General features: G+C 43.5%; 1 protein-coding gene across 1 annotated transcript in view; it reads left to right on the top strand.

Annotated features, from left to right (window-relative positions):
• SORL1 (sortilin related receptor 1) overlaps window positions 1-16,628 on the top strand; it is a 155,031-nt gene that overhangs the window by 16,763 nt on the left and 121,640 nt on the right. Inside the window, exons 2-3 of the mRNA XM_077457755.1 lie at window positions 7,170-7,286; window positions 15,468-15,593. Of these exons, the coding sequence (XP_077313881.1) occupies window positions 7,170-7,286; window positions 15,468-15,593 (243 nt within the window). The remainder of the gene's footprint in view (window positions 1-7,169; window positions 7,287-15,467; window positions 15,594-16,628) is intronic.

The following is a 16,628-nucleotide window of genomic DNA, read 5'->3' as shown; positions in this document are numbered from 1 at the left end:
AAGGTCGTGTATTTTCATCCCTAGGGGCTTTAAATGATATCATGATCTGGGAAGATCATGAATATCCATCCCATATACATTGAAAAGGGGAGTGTGTTTAACAGAGGGGAGTGGGACTTTATATGAAGCACTGGCCAGCAAAAGAGCACTAGGATGAAGCAAGGAATTTTATTAAAAAATAGATTGAAAAACATACAAATTCCTAGTAATAATTCATGGTAACATACATATAGTGTTTAGACCATTAAACACAGTCAACATACACATATCATAATACCAGTAATATGTAATAAACTAGAATTAACAAAGAGGTTAATGGTAGTCTCCCATAGTATACATACCTTAAACTCCTTGGTTCACCTCATGGAAAAAAAAAAAAAAAAAAAATATATATATATATATATATATATATATATATAATCACACACACACCAATATTAAAATATGGCCTCACTGGACCTGGAGGAATAAAAACTGCATAATCACTTAAGAAGCCGTGATATGATTGGTAAAGACGTGGCAACCTGTAGCTCTATGCGTTTTGTGTTTTTTTTTTTATTTTTTTTATTTATTTTTTTATACCACTCATCAGGAGCAAGCATGTGTAATGTTGAGGTTTGATGTGTTGCTGGCGGGGCCCTGTAAGCCGTCCTGGAAAAAGGCTCCATTAAAGTGGTTGTAAACCCTTTTGTCTTATCTATAGGTAAGCCTAGAATAAGGCTTACCTATAGGTAGTGGAAATATCTCCTAAATGTGTGCCGTTTAGGAGATATTTCACTTGTAGTGCGCCAATGTCATCACTGGTGCATGCGCTGTGAACAAATGTACCGCCGTGCCATTTCTCTGAGCTTCCTAGTGAATGGCTCTGGAGTGGGGATGTGTCAGGACACGTCTGATCATTGGAGGAGAGCACACAGTTTTCAGCATAGAGAGCTGACCATGCTGTGTTCTTAGTGTGGTCAGTTTTTAATAGGAAAGCAGAGGGACCATCAGGAACACAAGGAAACAACACAATGAGAACAGGAGACGTTCTCATACTAGTAGATGGTACAGCAGCCACATACAAGGACTATGAAATACTTGGGTATCAAACACTTTCAATTCAATGAATGAAAAGGATGGGCCAGGAACTGTCGGGCTGGAGAGGAAAGCAATGGATGTCCTCTGTCCAGGAAATGAGGCCGGCTTGATCTGCAGATTCTAGTGGACATTGTGAGAAGCTCACCCTGAAATCAGAATAAGTAATATTAGTACAGAATAGGAATCTGTACAACTGTGCAGGACTGGAGGTCCGATTGTAATGACAGGTCCAATTTAATAGCCTAAAATTGATTTGCAGAGGGCGGCGTGCGTCTTCTATAATGTCTGCCTTGCAGTGTGTCTGATGTATGTTCAGGGAAATGAATGTGTGCTGAGAGATGGCCCGGGGCTGTACACAGTACTGGTATGTTGTCACCGGCTCTGCGAGTGAACAGACCGGTTCTGCCCGTTACTTACCTCTATATTATTGTTGCATACCTTGCTTAAAGCGACTGTCACTAAGATAAAACTGCTAATGTGGACCCTTTAAAACTGAACTCCAGGCAAACCACTAAAATACATGGATTGTATAAAACGCATACAGTGGAGCTACTTACCTGCACAATTTATATTTCTGTCCACCCAGCCAGGAGATTTACACAGCTCTGTCGGGCGGGGGAGGAGACCTGATTTATTTTTTTAGAAAGCACGTTGTCAGTAACTTTGGCTGATTGCAGGCTCTAGCAGGTTTTTGCTGAGATTGTAATCAACAACTCGCCACGGGTCTTGTACCTTATTACCATAATGGACCAAAGCAGTTGTTACATTTCCTCTTTATTTGGCTATAACTCTTGTCATTACTTTATAGAACTATTGGCAAAACTTTTTTTTTTTTTTCTTTTTTCTTTTTTATCTTGGATAGAACAAGGGAGGGTTAAAATAATCCCTGTAAGTTATTTTTTTTTTTTTCCGTTGGGGAGATTTCCCAGCACTTCCTGTCCCATAGCCAAACAGGAAGTGAGAAGAAATTCCTGCAAATTAACCACATCACACAAAATTACGTACCTGTACATCATCTTGTTGAAGTGGCTGTACTGGTGAGGTTTGTGTTTGTTTGTTTTTTTTTTTTTTTTTTTTTTAATAGAGTCGTCAGTCGGCTAATGAGCCACTCGGCTGTTATCACAAGGAACAAGCGGGGACATCCACCACTCTGCCTGGGTCTCCTGGCTGGAGTCCTGAAACAAAACCGGACTCGGCTTCAATCGGGTCTCTGATGTAGTAGCCCAGAAGTGACACCGATTAAAAAAAAAAAAAAAAATGACCATATTTAAAAATGCTGATTTTGGCATTTTGAATACTTTTGAAGTGCAGAGGAGGGCTTTGGGGTCTTTTAGACATCAGATCCCTTTGTAAATTCTTTTTTATTTTTTTTAAGGAACAGTGTTTAAAAAAAAAAAAACATGAAGAAGAAAAAAATCTTTAAAGGGCCCCCGTCCCCACGTGCTCGCGCACCAAAGAAAAAGCATACGTAAGTCGCGCCCCCAAATGTAAAAAGTGTTCATATCGCACATGAGGTATCGCCACGATCTTTGGAGCGAGAGCAATAATTCTAGAAAGACCTCTTCTGTAATAGGGATGAGCTCAGGCGTATTGGCATGGTCCACGTGCAGAGCCCGCCAGCAAGTCGGCGCAGTGCTGCGCTAATCACAGGCAGTGAGACATTGTCCGATCTCTGCAGCCGCGCATCAGGGCAATGTCTCACTGCCTGTGACTTCCTGGCAGGCTCTGCACGTGGACCATGCCATTACGCTTGAGCTCATCCTTACTCTGTAACTCTAAACTGGTAACCATTAAAAACATTTAAACGTCACCTATGTTGATTTTTTTTTTTTTTTTTTTTTAGTACCGTAGTTTTGTCGCCATTCTGTTAGTCCGTGCAATTTTAAAGTGTATCATATTGGGTATATATTTACTGAGTGTAACCTCATCTTTCACAGTATGCAAAAATTGGGCTAAGTTTGATATATATGTGTGTGTATGTATGTATGTGTATATATATATATATAATGTGTGTGTGTGTGTGTGTGTATATATATATATATATATATATATATATATATATATATATATATATATATATATATATATATATATATATATATATATATTATTCAATAAAGTGTATTTTTTCCCCAAAAATAGTTTGAAAGACGACTGCGCAGATACCATGTGACATAAAATATTGCAATGACCGCTATGTTATTCTTTAGGGTGTTTTTCAAAAAAAAGTTATGGATCATTTTTGGGGGTTCTACCGTTAGTAATCTTCTAGCAAACAATACTGATTTTAATTTGTAAACAGGGCTGGCCCAAGACATTGTGCTGCCCGTGGCCCAGGAATGAAATGATGCCCCCCCCCCCCCCCCCCCAAAAAAAAAAAAAAATCACAAATATCAAGAAGCCTGATTTACATGCAACAGTGGTGGTGTGTTTCAAACAGACACGGCAGTGGTGGGGGGATTGGACACAGGCTGGGGTGGTGGGAGGTGAGAGATTAGACACAGGCTTGAATGGTGGGGGGGGGGGGGGGTGGAGGATTAGACATGGGCTGGGGTGGGGGATTAGACACAGGCTTGAGTGGTACAGGAGGGTGGGGGATTAGACACAGGCTTGAGTGGTACAGGGGGGGTGGGGGATTGGGCAGGGGGGTGTTTAATTGGACACAGGCAGGGGTGGTGAGGGGGTGGGTGATTAGACACAGGCAAGGGGGGGAAGGGGCTTAGACAGAGGCTGGAGGGGGGGAAGGGGTTAGACTCAGGCAGGGGTGGTGGGGGTTAGACACAGGCAGGGGTGGTGGAGATGGGATTAGTGGCGCTGGCACTTTTCTCTCAGCGTCAGCCATGCCTCCAGCGATCCCTCTTTCATCATGGGGTCCCTTTATGCTGTTGGCCATCAGCCTGTCGGCTGCCTTTCTCTTGTCCCGAAATGTCAGCAGCAATGGGGGGGGGGGGGGGGCCGTGGAGAGGATGGGCGGGTATGCCACCTGTGCGGGTATGGCAACGAGTGCTCTGCCATTACCTCTAATAGCAGCAGCGCTGAGCCATCCACACGGGGGGGGGGGGAAAGGGGCGGACAGGTGGAGCGGAGCAATCGGGTGGGACCACTGTTGTCTTGGGCGTTAATGTGCTGCCCCTCAGCACCTGCCGTCCGGAACCAATGGTCCCACCGGGTCCCATTGTAGGGCCGGCCCTGCTTGTAAACAAGTGTCAGGAATAGGCTTGGTCTTGAAGTGGTTAAGGGAATCGCTTGGGGACCCCGAAGTCATCGGAATTGGTGTCCCCAGTGGAAGATTAACCTGTTTTTACTTTTCTGGGGTTTTGGGATTTTTTTTTTTTTTTACTTTCACTTTCAACTTCAATGATAATGGCAAACGGGACAAATAGAGAGGGGGAGTCTCCCTAACGGGCACAGTCATCAATAAAAATTAACAGGGGTTTTAATCTCTCTCCACTCTATTCAAAACAAAAAAAAAGTTTGGCATTTAGTTATACTTAAGTAATCAAGTAATTGCATACATTTGTTTTCCATTTTTTGAAAAACCTAGGCTTTCTTTAATATTAACGATTTTATTTTTTGGGGAATCTATAGACAAAAATATTTTTCTATTTTACAATTTATTTTTATTTTTTTCAGCCCATTTTTTTGCGATACAGCACTGCGTTACTTTAACTGACGATTGCACGGTTATGCGGCACTGTGCCCAAATAAAATGTATGTACTCCACCACACCCCCCCCCCCCACCACCACAAATAGAGCTTTCCTTTGGTCACCTCTGCGGTTTGTTTTTTGCACTATGAACAAAAAAAAAACAACAATTTTGGAAAGAAAAGCAACAATTTGTACTTTCTGCTATAAAACAAATTTAGGTCAACATGTATTCTGCTACAATTTGTTTGTAAATTTTTTTTGATATGCTTCAGCAGAAAGTCCCAGGATAACCAGCAGGTGAATACCCCAGGCTCTGGGAACACTGGTGACGCAATCGTGCGTGTCAGCGTGGAGCATGAATCTCAGAAATGACATCAGCGCGAGGGGACGACAACCAGCATGGACCACGAACAGGAAATGTCATCAAAATGGGATGTTTCGGGAACTATTGATTGGCTCCTTCAAGCCAATGACCTTCATTGGCTTGAAGGAACCAATCAGTTCCGAAACTCTTCCCATTTTAATGACATATTTCCTGTTTGCGGTTGTCGTTCCCTCCCGCTGATGTCATTTCCGGGATTCATGCTCCACGCTGACTCAGACAGCACGATTGCTTCACCTGCTGGTTATCCTGGGACCTTCTGCTGCTGCATATAGTTATCCCTGGAAAGCTGTGATGATAGGACTACCTGATACCGCATCACGTGCTTCATACATCCATGTTATGCCTCTTCTTATCCTTGATTCTGTAAGTGTTTTTAATCTTGTTTGGAGATATTAAGTTTTAATTCTGCACTTGGAGGCGCCTTTTTTTTTCTTTCATCTGTAGATGAAAACAAAAAGCTCTGACTAAAGTTGATTAAAGCTCTTGCTATAGGTGTAGGCCATTTACATACATTATGAAGCCTGACTGGAATACTCCCGGGATGTTGCTAAGTGAGGTCTAGTCATCGCTGCTTACCTACTCCATCACAGGAGTGAGCTCTTAAATGCTGAGCTCAGACCTACTGCATCAAGGGAGAGAGTATGTGAGGGGGTTTGAATCCGAGAGAAGGCTCACTCCTGTGATGGAGGTGAGCAGTGATGACTAGGCCTCACTCAGCAATATCCCGGGAGTATTACCTGGCAACGTTCTGGGAGTATTCCAGTCAGGCTTCTTAACCACTTCCCTCTCAGCCTATAGCAGAATGATGGCAGGGTAGTCGTTCTATTATTCTGACTGGGTGTCATATGGCATTCAGCGGGATAACCCGCCAGCTTGCGCCCGGAGTGTGGCGATCTCCGATTGTGGTATGGAGCCCCTAACGGAGGCTTCTTACCACGTGATCAGCGGTGACCAATCACAGCTGATCATCGCGTGAACCAGGAACTGTCGGTAAATGGATTTCCTTGTCGGGGGGGGGGGGGGGGTCTGCGGCTGCGCTGATAATCGCTACATTATTAGTGCCCATCAGTTGCCAGTCTGTACCCCATCAGTAACACTTGTCAGTGCCCATAAATGTGCCAATCAGTGCCCTTCAGATGCCTGTCAGTAGCTCCTCATCAGTGCCACCTATTAGTGCCCAGCTGTGCCGCCCATCGGTGCCCATCAATTCTACATATCAGTGTCTCCTCATCAGTGCCCATTAGTGGCGCCTCATCTGTGCCAGTCAGTGAAGGAAAAAACAAAATTTTATAATAAAATCTTTTTAGTTTAGGAAAAAATAAAAACCCCAGTGGTGATCAAATACCACCAAAAGAAAGCTTTATTTGTGGGAAGAAAATGATAAAAAAATTAGTTTAGTTTGTGTACAGTGTTGTATGATCCTCCAATTGTCATTCAAAGTGCAACAGCACTTAAAAGCTGAAAATTTGTCCTGGCCAGGAAGGAGGGAAAATGGCCGGCATTGAATTGGTCAAGGTACGTAAAAGGCTTAAGCCTATAGCAAGGGCTTTATCCAACTTTAGTCAGAGCCACACAGCTTGTTTTTATCTACAGACACTCCTTATCTGCACCCTTTGTGGTAAAAGTGAACTATCCCTTTAAGTAAAATATAGTAATTATAATTTTAATATACATTGTTACACTGTGTTACTCAATGACAACAGACACACTGTGAGTGTCATTTCACACAGGAGCAACTTTATTTTGACTGCTATTCCTGCAGTTCAATACAAAGCAATTCCCGCCTGTCATTTTGACAGCCAGTAATCATTGTGAGGGGAGCGGCTGCACAAGGAGAGATTGGATGTAAGAGATGCATTCTGGTAACTCTGTTGGAAGTGTTTTAGGACGTATCTGTTACACTGAAAACCCTCACGTGGGTCAGGAGCCGTCATTTCTCAGCCAGACAGTTGACAGCATTTGAATATCCTCTCTTATAGGGACATGCTCTGTTACTAATGTGAAGAGAACCATCGCACAATAACCCCAAGCCTCTTCTCTTCTGTCCTCTTTCAGGTCAGCCTCAATGACTCTCACAATCAGATCGTTGTCCACTGGGCCGGTGAACAGAGTAACGTTATTATGGGACTGACCAGAGACAGCCTGGGCTCAGGGGGCACAAAAAACAGCAATGTAAGTATTTATATCAATTTTGATCTTTCATGATTATTTGGAGTATTTGATAGCCCTGGGGGGGGGGTTGATGTACCCAATGCAGAATGTGCCCAGCAACCTGTAAGCAGAATTGAAGAATTGAGCAAACGCCCAAGGTGCCACAGCACTCCCTGATGGCAAGAGCTTTGATTTTAAACGGGCCCATAACTCACGGAGAGCGAAATACAATCTAACCACATAAAATGCACGGACAGTGGCAGTTGATGGACTAAGAGCAGATTTCTACCCATGGACCGTAGAAGGCTGGGTTCACATATGCAAACAGGATGCGGGTTTTCCCCGTGTCTAATTTGCATGATAGGTGAGTGCGACCGGCTCTAAATGGAGCCAGTTCACACAGGTCCACGGCGGGGTCCGGTTCAAGTGCAAATTCTGACAAAAAATTTGGCTCGAATCGCACCTGAACTGTTATACAGATACGCACAGGACCCCATGCTATGAAGAGCAGACACGTATGAGAACCCAGCCTAAATTTATTAACCCCCCTAGCGGTAATCCCGAGTCTGGCTCGGAGTAGGAATATACTGACAGGAGCGGTAACCCCGAGCCAGACTCGGGATGGCTTCGCTGGATGCAGGGGAGGACACAGGGAGCGTTACTCACCTTGTCCCCTGGATCCAGCGATGTCCGCCGCGCTGTGCGATCGAGCTGTCCTCCGCTCGATTCACAGTGCCGAATGCCGCCGAGCTCCGTTCCCTGCGACGTTACGGCACACGGGAGCGGAGAACGGCGGCAAATTCAAAAAAGTTAAAACACACTAAACACACACAGCACTGTAATCTTACAGATTACAGTGCTGTATTAAAAAATACACACCCCCTTTGTCCCTAGTGGTTTGTGCAATGCCCTGCATACACTTTTATATTATAAATACTGTTTTTTACTGCCTGGAATTTGGAGATTGTCCATAGCAACCAAAAAGTGTAAATTTTTCAGTGTTTTAGGATTTTATTACATTATTGAATAATTTTTCTTATTCTTTATTATATTATAAACTTTATCATACCCGGGATGTCTGCTAGACTCTGGTTTGAACAGATTTAAGAGCGTTATTCCTAAGAATTACAGGACTACAAAATAAAAGCCAGATTTCCGTGCAAAATAATTGTACCGCTTTCAGCACCTAATTCCAGACTGAATCATACCGCCAGGGAGGTTAAACCACCACACCCATGCCATAAGTAGTACCTTTTGGTGCCCACGTGTCGTTTCTGCTGTGTCTTTGTACAACAAGTGACTGCCTCCTGCTGTCATGGTCTCTGACCTGCCCACTCACCTTTTGAGCCTCCTTTTTGATTAAAGTCTGAGTAAACGCCCATGGGTGATTTTTACCTATACGCCTTACGCCTATAATAAGGCTTGTCTATAGGTACAGTAAATATCTCCTAAACGTGCACTATTTTTAAAGGTATTTACTTGTGAATAGGTCGGTGATGTCACTGGCGCATGCGCGCTGAAGGAATGACATGCCGTGCCATTCTTTCAGAGTTCTGTGTCATAAATAAGCACCTCTCACGTGCATGCATGGGCGTAATGTCTTTACGGCTGGTCCAATCAAAGGACTGGAGCCACCAACCCAGAAGGAAGACTGAGATGGAAGCCCCCTCGGTGGTGACAGCATGCGCCTGAAGGGCTTAGTTTTAAGGTAAGTTTCACATAATGTGTATACTAGCACATTATAATATATTGGAAGAAGGTTGGGGTGGGATTATAAGGGTGCCAACAGATAATGGAAACAAGGAGTAATTAAAACAGCACATTTATTATAGACCTGATTACAATACAACAAGTAAAATCAATAATTGTACATCTTGTGGTGGTCGATCAAGTGAAACTCCGGTTATATGGTGGCTAAGGGTACGTGTGTTATCGTAACACATGAACGCTTAGCCACCATATAACCGGAATCTCACTTGGTCGACCACCACAAGATGTACAATGATTGATTTTACTTGATCATATTTTAATCAGGTCTATAATAAATGTGATGTTTTAATTACTTCTTGTTTCTATTATTACCTGTTGGCGCCGTTATAATCCCACCACAACCTCCTTCCACTATGTTTGACTTTGACATGAGGTGCCAGATGCTCTGTGGTTATACGGGTCGGAACAAATACATAAATGGCACATTATAACTTAACTTTTACCTTGCAGGTTCAAAAAAAAAAAAAGCATGGTGTTTTACTCCCACTTTAGTAAAGCCACCCAATACAATAGACAATAGATTTCCTTTAACCCTTTCCCTGCCGGAGCGGTTTTTGATTATTTTTATTTTTTTGCACCCATGTTTAAAAAATTATTTTAACTTTAAAGGTCCCTTTAACCAAAACAGTATTTATATATTCTTCAAGCTGGGACTGTGAAAAATAAAATGGTAGTAATTCCACATTTTTATTTTGCACAATATTAGCACAAAGATTTTTTCATGTGCAAAATTTCAGTACAAAATGCACAATTTAAGGGCACAGACATGCAATACAGCATTTTTTTAAAATGTAAAACATTTTTTTTTTTTTTTTTAGAAAAGATTAGGTCACGGCGAATAGATGGATACCCAACATATCAAGTCTTAAAATTGCATGTACCTGTGAAGAGGCGCCAAATATCGTTCCCCTAGATTTTCTATAGGTGATGCTGTAAAATCCCCCTAGAGCAGACGTAGGCCTCCTTAGAGAGGTGGAGCTCTACCTGGTGATCACCGGTCAGTGTCACCACCTTATTTAAACCTCTAATGGCAGGACTACTGTGTCACAAATGTGTGCATTGCACGGCAATCGTGGATTTAAATCAGGTGGTGGTCAACACGCACACTTGAATTGCTTTTCAGAGGAGCAGCACTTATGCTCGTTAACACGTAGAGTTGGGGGGTGGTAAAACAGCAGGATATAATAGAAATCTATTGCTAAGCGCAGCTAACCTGCAGGTACACTGCACCCACAATATGTATAAACTGCAACACATCAGTGTGAAAGGTGACCTATACTATTATGCCCAGTGTATTGTTTTACACTGATCTGTTCTTTCTGCTGGCACCACTCTGGAGAACGCTATCCAGGATAAGAAGTGGAGTGCAGTTGGTGTCACTCTGCATGGGACAGGAGCCAGAACTACAGAGGAGGCATCTATTTGGCTCTAGCTCCCTACTACAGGTCAAACTTAATAAGTAGTATCTCTTCATTACACTGTAATGCTCTGGAATGGCGGGTCAGCAAACCCAGACCGTGATCTACCAGTCACCTTTCCACGATCTACAGGTTGATGACCCCCGCCCTAGAGATTATCAGTTGAGAGTTAAAGGAGAAAGCTTGTTTAGCTGTGCTTCTCCTTTGGATCACAGGAGTGCAGTTCATTCTGCGCTCCTGTGACCTGTTTTCAGCAGACAGCTGGCTGATTCTCACTGTTGGATAAGGTCACGGAGCCGTTCCAGGCTCAGGAAAGATTGTGACCATATGGTTGAGATCTGCCTATATGCCTGGATCGGCACCCAGCTCAGCCTCAGTGCCAGTGAGCGTGGGGGTTGGGAGGTGGGCAGAGCAGAGAGCTGGTGACAGTCACCAGCTCTCTGCTCCTGGACCTCTAAGAACCGAATGATCGGCGGTGTTTGATCGCTCAGTTCACAGCATTGGAGCCAACAGGGAATCCAGCTAGGTAAGTATGATTCTAAATCAAAAAGGAGTCCCATACTTTTTTTTTTTTACCATAAAAAAATGGCCTTGGAATTATTACTCTCACTCTGGCGTAGATTGCACTCCTTCAACCTCTTTGAGCCTTCTGACTCCTGGCCCTTTAAGAGTTCTAAAAGCCAGAAGGCGGCCATTTTGCTCATGTGACAGCTGTGATTGGCTGGCCATCACAGCGGTGTCACATGATCAGAAAGCTCCTGATCAGAAGTATGCATTGGGAGCTTACCACTTCCCACCGGCTACCATAGTGGGAGCATGCAGGAAGCTCACTGTTAGCACGACAAGCTGTTTTAACAGGGCTGCATATATGCGGCCACTCTTCATTAAGGCCCACCCTCCCAGAGGCATCAAGAGGTTAATTTCCCCGGCCACAGCAGAAACTGGAAGTGACCTTTTACACTTTGCTTCCAGGTTCCAGGTGGGGGGAGTACAGCAAATTGGAAAAATCGCTGGTCTCCCTTCTCTCTACATGGTCACACCTGCCATGCCTATCCCATGTCCTCTGATGGGAGCACGGAGCCCTTGAAAAGTGGTGGGTGCATTCACAGCCTCAAATGTTCTCGTGGGTGTGTGGAAATGATTTGGTGGCTGTACACCTCCCTACCTGATCACTTTTGTCTGAGAGCTGACAGTCGGCTTGGCAGATTTACACTCTGTGTGTAAACTCCCCCCACTGCCACCGTCTTATGCCATACTTTGATGGCGGCGAAAGGGTTAAGGCATCCGAGAAGTCAGGGGCTGAATCCGCAGTGTCAGCGGTAACTGATATACAAAACTTTTATGGTGTGTCAGCTGTTGGATAGGTTTAGTTTGTTTTCAGAGCCTTTGTCATTCTAATTGTATGTTTGCATATGTTACTTCAACAAACAGAAGGCATTTCTGCTTCCAGCCCCCACCATTGTTTTCCAGCCAGCGTTTCTGTAATGTCTTCCTTACTGGCTATGTAGATGAGCCCGCTGTGTCTGTGCTGTATGGCAGATGGCACTGCCCAGTGCTAATGCTTATGAAGCTATCACTCGTCTAGTCTGGAGACTGTCGGCACACATGGAGACTTCCCAGCAAGTGCTGCTCTTCGGCTTGGTGGCGCTTGCTTAAAGTAGAAGTAGACCAATTCACTAAAATCTCATATGAAGCTCTAGCATATACATGTAAATTAAAGAGTTGTTTTAGGTCCTTTTAATGTTTGTAGCTTTTCATCGAAATAATCGCTTGTGACTTTAACCTTTTCCCCAACAGGGCCTTTTTTTTTTTTTTTTTTTGCACACATTTAAAGAGGAAACCCTGGTGGGTTTTTCTTCCTTTCTTCTTCCCTGCAAAGTAAAGGCATAATGTGCTAGTCACGGCACATTCACCCAAAGAAACGGCATGGGCGGCTGCTCCTTCAGAGAGCATGTGCCGATGACATTGGCGCAGTAAATATTTACAGTACCTATAGGTATGCCTTATTCTAGACTTACCTATAGGTACAACTTCCCCATGGTGGTTTACTACCTCTTTAAAACCCCCAAATGTAATGTTTCTGAAAGCAGAGACCCTGGAGAATAAGATGGTAGTGGCAGTTTAAGTGGCACGGTATTGTGACAGACTCTGTACTCAGAGTATGTCCACCATATAAGCTTTCTTTGCCCAGTACCAGCATGATCCCTTAGCCCACCCAGTCACTGTCACTACATCAGTGTACGGGGATAAAAATCATAAGACTGTTGAAACACAGGTAAAAAAAGATATACACTCTGGGACAATCCCTCCATTTTTCATAATGACACAGGGTGGGGTGAACTACATTCAGTAACGAGCTTTTAGGAAAGTCTGCAGGAGAAACCCCCCCTACCCTCTAGTAGCTAATCCACATACACATATACATATACATCCCATAATCCCATAATAGTTTGCCCCAAGGCAGAAGCAATAGAACAATGGGATGCAGACAATAAACACTTAACAAACCCCACCTCAAACGATCTTATAAAAAGTCGACAATAGTCTAAGACAGTACTACAATATTCCAGTAGTCTGAAAGGTGGCATTATTTATCTTCATATATTTCTTGAGAGAGATTGTTCATAAATCTGTCCCAAGTGAAAGAGCACCTTCATTCTTTCAGCATAAACCACACATATTGAACCCAGGATAACGGGAGTAACACAAAATGCTGAGTCCAGTGGTTGTGCTGGGAGTCTGGTTGGGGCATAAAGGGGCCTAAAAGACTAAGCCTTTTTCTGACACTTGTTGCTTACAGTTAAAATCCAGTATTTTCTGCTAGAAAAGGGCTTAGGACCCACAAACTTTTTAATAGACTTCAATAAATTAAAAAAAAAAAAAAAAAATACAAAGGGTAAAGTTATATAATGTGAAAGATTTTATGCTGAGAATTGTGATCTTCATTCTAAACCCAAATTCAGATTTTTTTCCAGAATCATGCAGCTCTAATATATAACGTGTCGTGCAATCAACACGCCCCAACATGTGCATTTACATTTGTATGTGGGGGGGGGGGGGTGTAATAAGTGCTTGTGGAAGTTACAGCTGAATCCGTAATTGATGTAATGCATGTTGCTTACAAGTTCTTTTTATTGGTGTGGGTAGAAGTGATTGGGTATCTGCACAGCCACCTGATCATTTCTACTGACAGCCGACTTGTCAGGCAAGCAAAGCACAAATCAATGCTCACAACAGGGAGCACACCTTAGAGATTATGGATGAAGTCCTCCACTGGGTGCATTGGTTCAAACGGCCTCCAGCCATTGAAAACGCAACCACTGAAAGATGTAGCCGGCAACTCCAGAATCCCATGAAATTATTTTTCTACATAAAGGTCAAGATTAAAAACCACTGATGCGTTTCGGCATACAACCTTGTTCAGTCGACTTGTCAGTCTGTGTAAAATCCTCCGCTGCTGCCAATGCAAGACATTAAAAAGGCAGTGAAGGGGTTAAGGGTCTTGTTTAGTCACCTTTTTGTGCAGCGAACGCTATCTCCCGGCATTGCCATCCAGTCACATTACACCATGGTGGAGGCTACAACCAACGGTGTGAAGAATCCATGCAGAGGCATGGCCCAATGTTGCAACTATCAGGAAGACAGTTCAGAGCAATAATGTGCAGCTGGAGTGAGTGCATGTAAATGGGAAGTGGCTGAAAGAGGTTGGAGGGGATCGGCGGCACTGCTGAAATTGTAAAAGGGATGAAAAAAGGATATATAAGAAACGCATTGTATACAGGATACCATTGCTGACCTTGGTTGATTTTTAGCATCTGTGCTTTCTCAAACAAGTAAGGACTCCCGATCTTTACACTTGTTTCAGGTCAGTAACTTAAAGCATCACAGCCAGAGTATTGGCTTTACAGCCAGAGTATTGGCTTTACAGCCAGAGTCCCTAACTCAAATCTAAGAGCTGCCATCATGGGATATATATTGCATTGACTAAATTTAAAGGGGTTGTAAACCCTCAAGGCTTTTCACCTTAATGCATTCTATGCATTAAGGTAAAAAACCTTCTGTAATGCAGCAGCCCCCCTTTTACATACCTGAACTCGATCGTTCCAGCAATGAGAATGAGCCCAGCAGCTCCAGCCACTGTCTCGGACAGATTGATAGCAGCAGAAGCCATTGGCTTACGCTGCTGTCAATGAAATCCAGCAGGACTTGGGAGCGCACCTGCACAAATTCCCCCTTGGAATGCGGGTCGAGGAGGGGGCACTCAATGAGGGGAGGAGCCAAGAGCGCCGCAGAGGGACCCCAGAAGAGGAGAAAACCCTTGCACAGAGGAGGTAAGTATAACATGTATGTTTAAAAAAAAAAAAAAAAAAAAGTTTTACAACCCCTTTAAAGGGATATTAAAGGCTCGTTGTTTTTTTTTTTTTTTTTTTTTAATCCTATATATATTTACCCATGATCTGTGCAATGATTTTGCACAGAGCAGCCCCAATCCTCCTCTTCTCGAGTCCCCTGCTGGCGCTCCTGGCCCCTCCCCCTTTCTGGGGGCCCCCCATAGCAAGCTGCTTACTATGGGAACACTCGTGGTCTTTCCCGAGCCACCTCTATGTGTCCATAAGACAGAGTGTGGCTTGGCCTTGCCCCCCACTACCTCCTCACTGCCTGTGATCGACAGCAGCGTCAGCCAAAGGCTCCCGCTGCTGCGTCTAAGCCAATGAGGATGCAGAGACCTTAGGAGAGCTGTTGCTCTTGTACACATTGCTGGATCAAAATGGGACCCCTTGGTAAGTATTGGGGTGGGGGGGGGATGATGCACACAGGTTTCCTTTTACCTTCATGCATAGAATGCATGAAGGTAAAAAACCTTTCGCCTTTACAACTCCTTTAAGGGTGGATATGCTTGGAGGTGGCACGTTCCTCAGTAACCCTCCACTGTTGGTGTTATCCAACACTAGTCTGCATAAAGCCGCAGGAAATACGAATCTAGGTTTAACCTTCATATTGCCTTCTCTTTTAGGTGTATGTCTCCTACGACTATGGGAAAAGCTTCCAGAGAATATCAGAGAAGTTCCGCCACGCAAATGGAAATGGCGATGTTGCCACCATGGAGCAGTTCTTCCACAGCCCGGCAGACAACAAGAGGGTGAGCATTGCCGCCTATGTGGTTCACGCCATCTATTTTTATAGCCTCAGCTAACAGTTCTGTAATCGCTGCAAGAAGAGGTGACAGGCTTTTTCCGGGAACAGAGAAATGTGATAATTAGATGTGTTAGTCAACCTGTCACCTTGAAAGTGTTCTCCAAGTAGCGCAGGTCACAGATATCTTTTATTTGGGTTACAGAATCGCAAGGATGCTAGCGAATTGTTAAGCATGATACTGACCCGATTGCCCTGAAGTAGGCTCCTTAGTGTTTTTTGCGAATGTTCGCCATTGTTGCTTCCTTCCCATTAATGGATTCCTCATAAGCTTTGCTTTGATACAGTTTTACTGTGTTAAATGTTTGTTTCTATCCTAGCCTTAAAGTGGGAAAGCTGTGAAGCCGAAAAGGCTCCACTTGCTGTTTCCCTTAGTAATGATGGCCGCTCCTGCACCCGGAGCCGAGGGACGGGTCGGCTTTGGGTGCCGACATCGCAGGCTCCCTGGACAGGTAAGTGTCCTTATATTAAAAGTCAGCAGCTGCAGTATTTGTAGCTGCTGACTTAATTTTTTTTTTTTTACCCAGGTGGAACTCTGCTTTAAATTTAGGGAAGATTATCTTGTTCAATGTGTATTGATACCTCTTATCACCATCTTGACAATGTAATGTTTCTACCTTTTCTACTATTGAAAAATTCTATAAACTTTAGTAAAAGAAAATGATCCATGTCTCTAAAAACTGCATTGTAGAATAGGAAAGGGGTGTCGGCTCTGAATTGTAAGCCCATCAACCTTGTCTACTGTAAATTCTGATCATTATTAACCCTTGTACACACGGTTGGAAATTCTGACGGATTTTGTTTTCGGAATGTCTGACCGTGTGTGCAAGGGCTAAGAGTTGTGGCCAAACTTGATTTCACAAAAAAAAATTTGGAAAGATAAAATGTTTACCTTTTTTAAAAGCTAAAATCTTTTAGTTGTGCCATGGCTTTCTTTTTTTTCTTTCTTTTATTTTTTATTTTTTTTTTCTAAACATGCAAT

The sequence above is a fragment of the Lithobates pipiens genome, unplaced genomic scaffold (genome assembly GCF_037356315.1).
Source record: "Lithobates pipiens isolate NorthernLeopardFrog02 unplaced genomic scaffold, aLitPip1_a1.2 Scaffold_27, whole genome shotgun sequence".
In the NCBI taxonomy this organism is placed as follows: domain Eukaryota; kingdom Metazoa; phylum Chordata; class Amphibia; order Anura; family Ranidae; genus Lithobates; species Lithobates pipiens.
The sequence above is the reverse complement of the archived record's forward strand: the minus strand, read 5'-3'. Positions and strand labels throughout refer to the sequence as shown.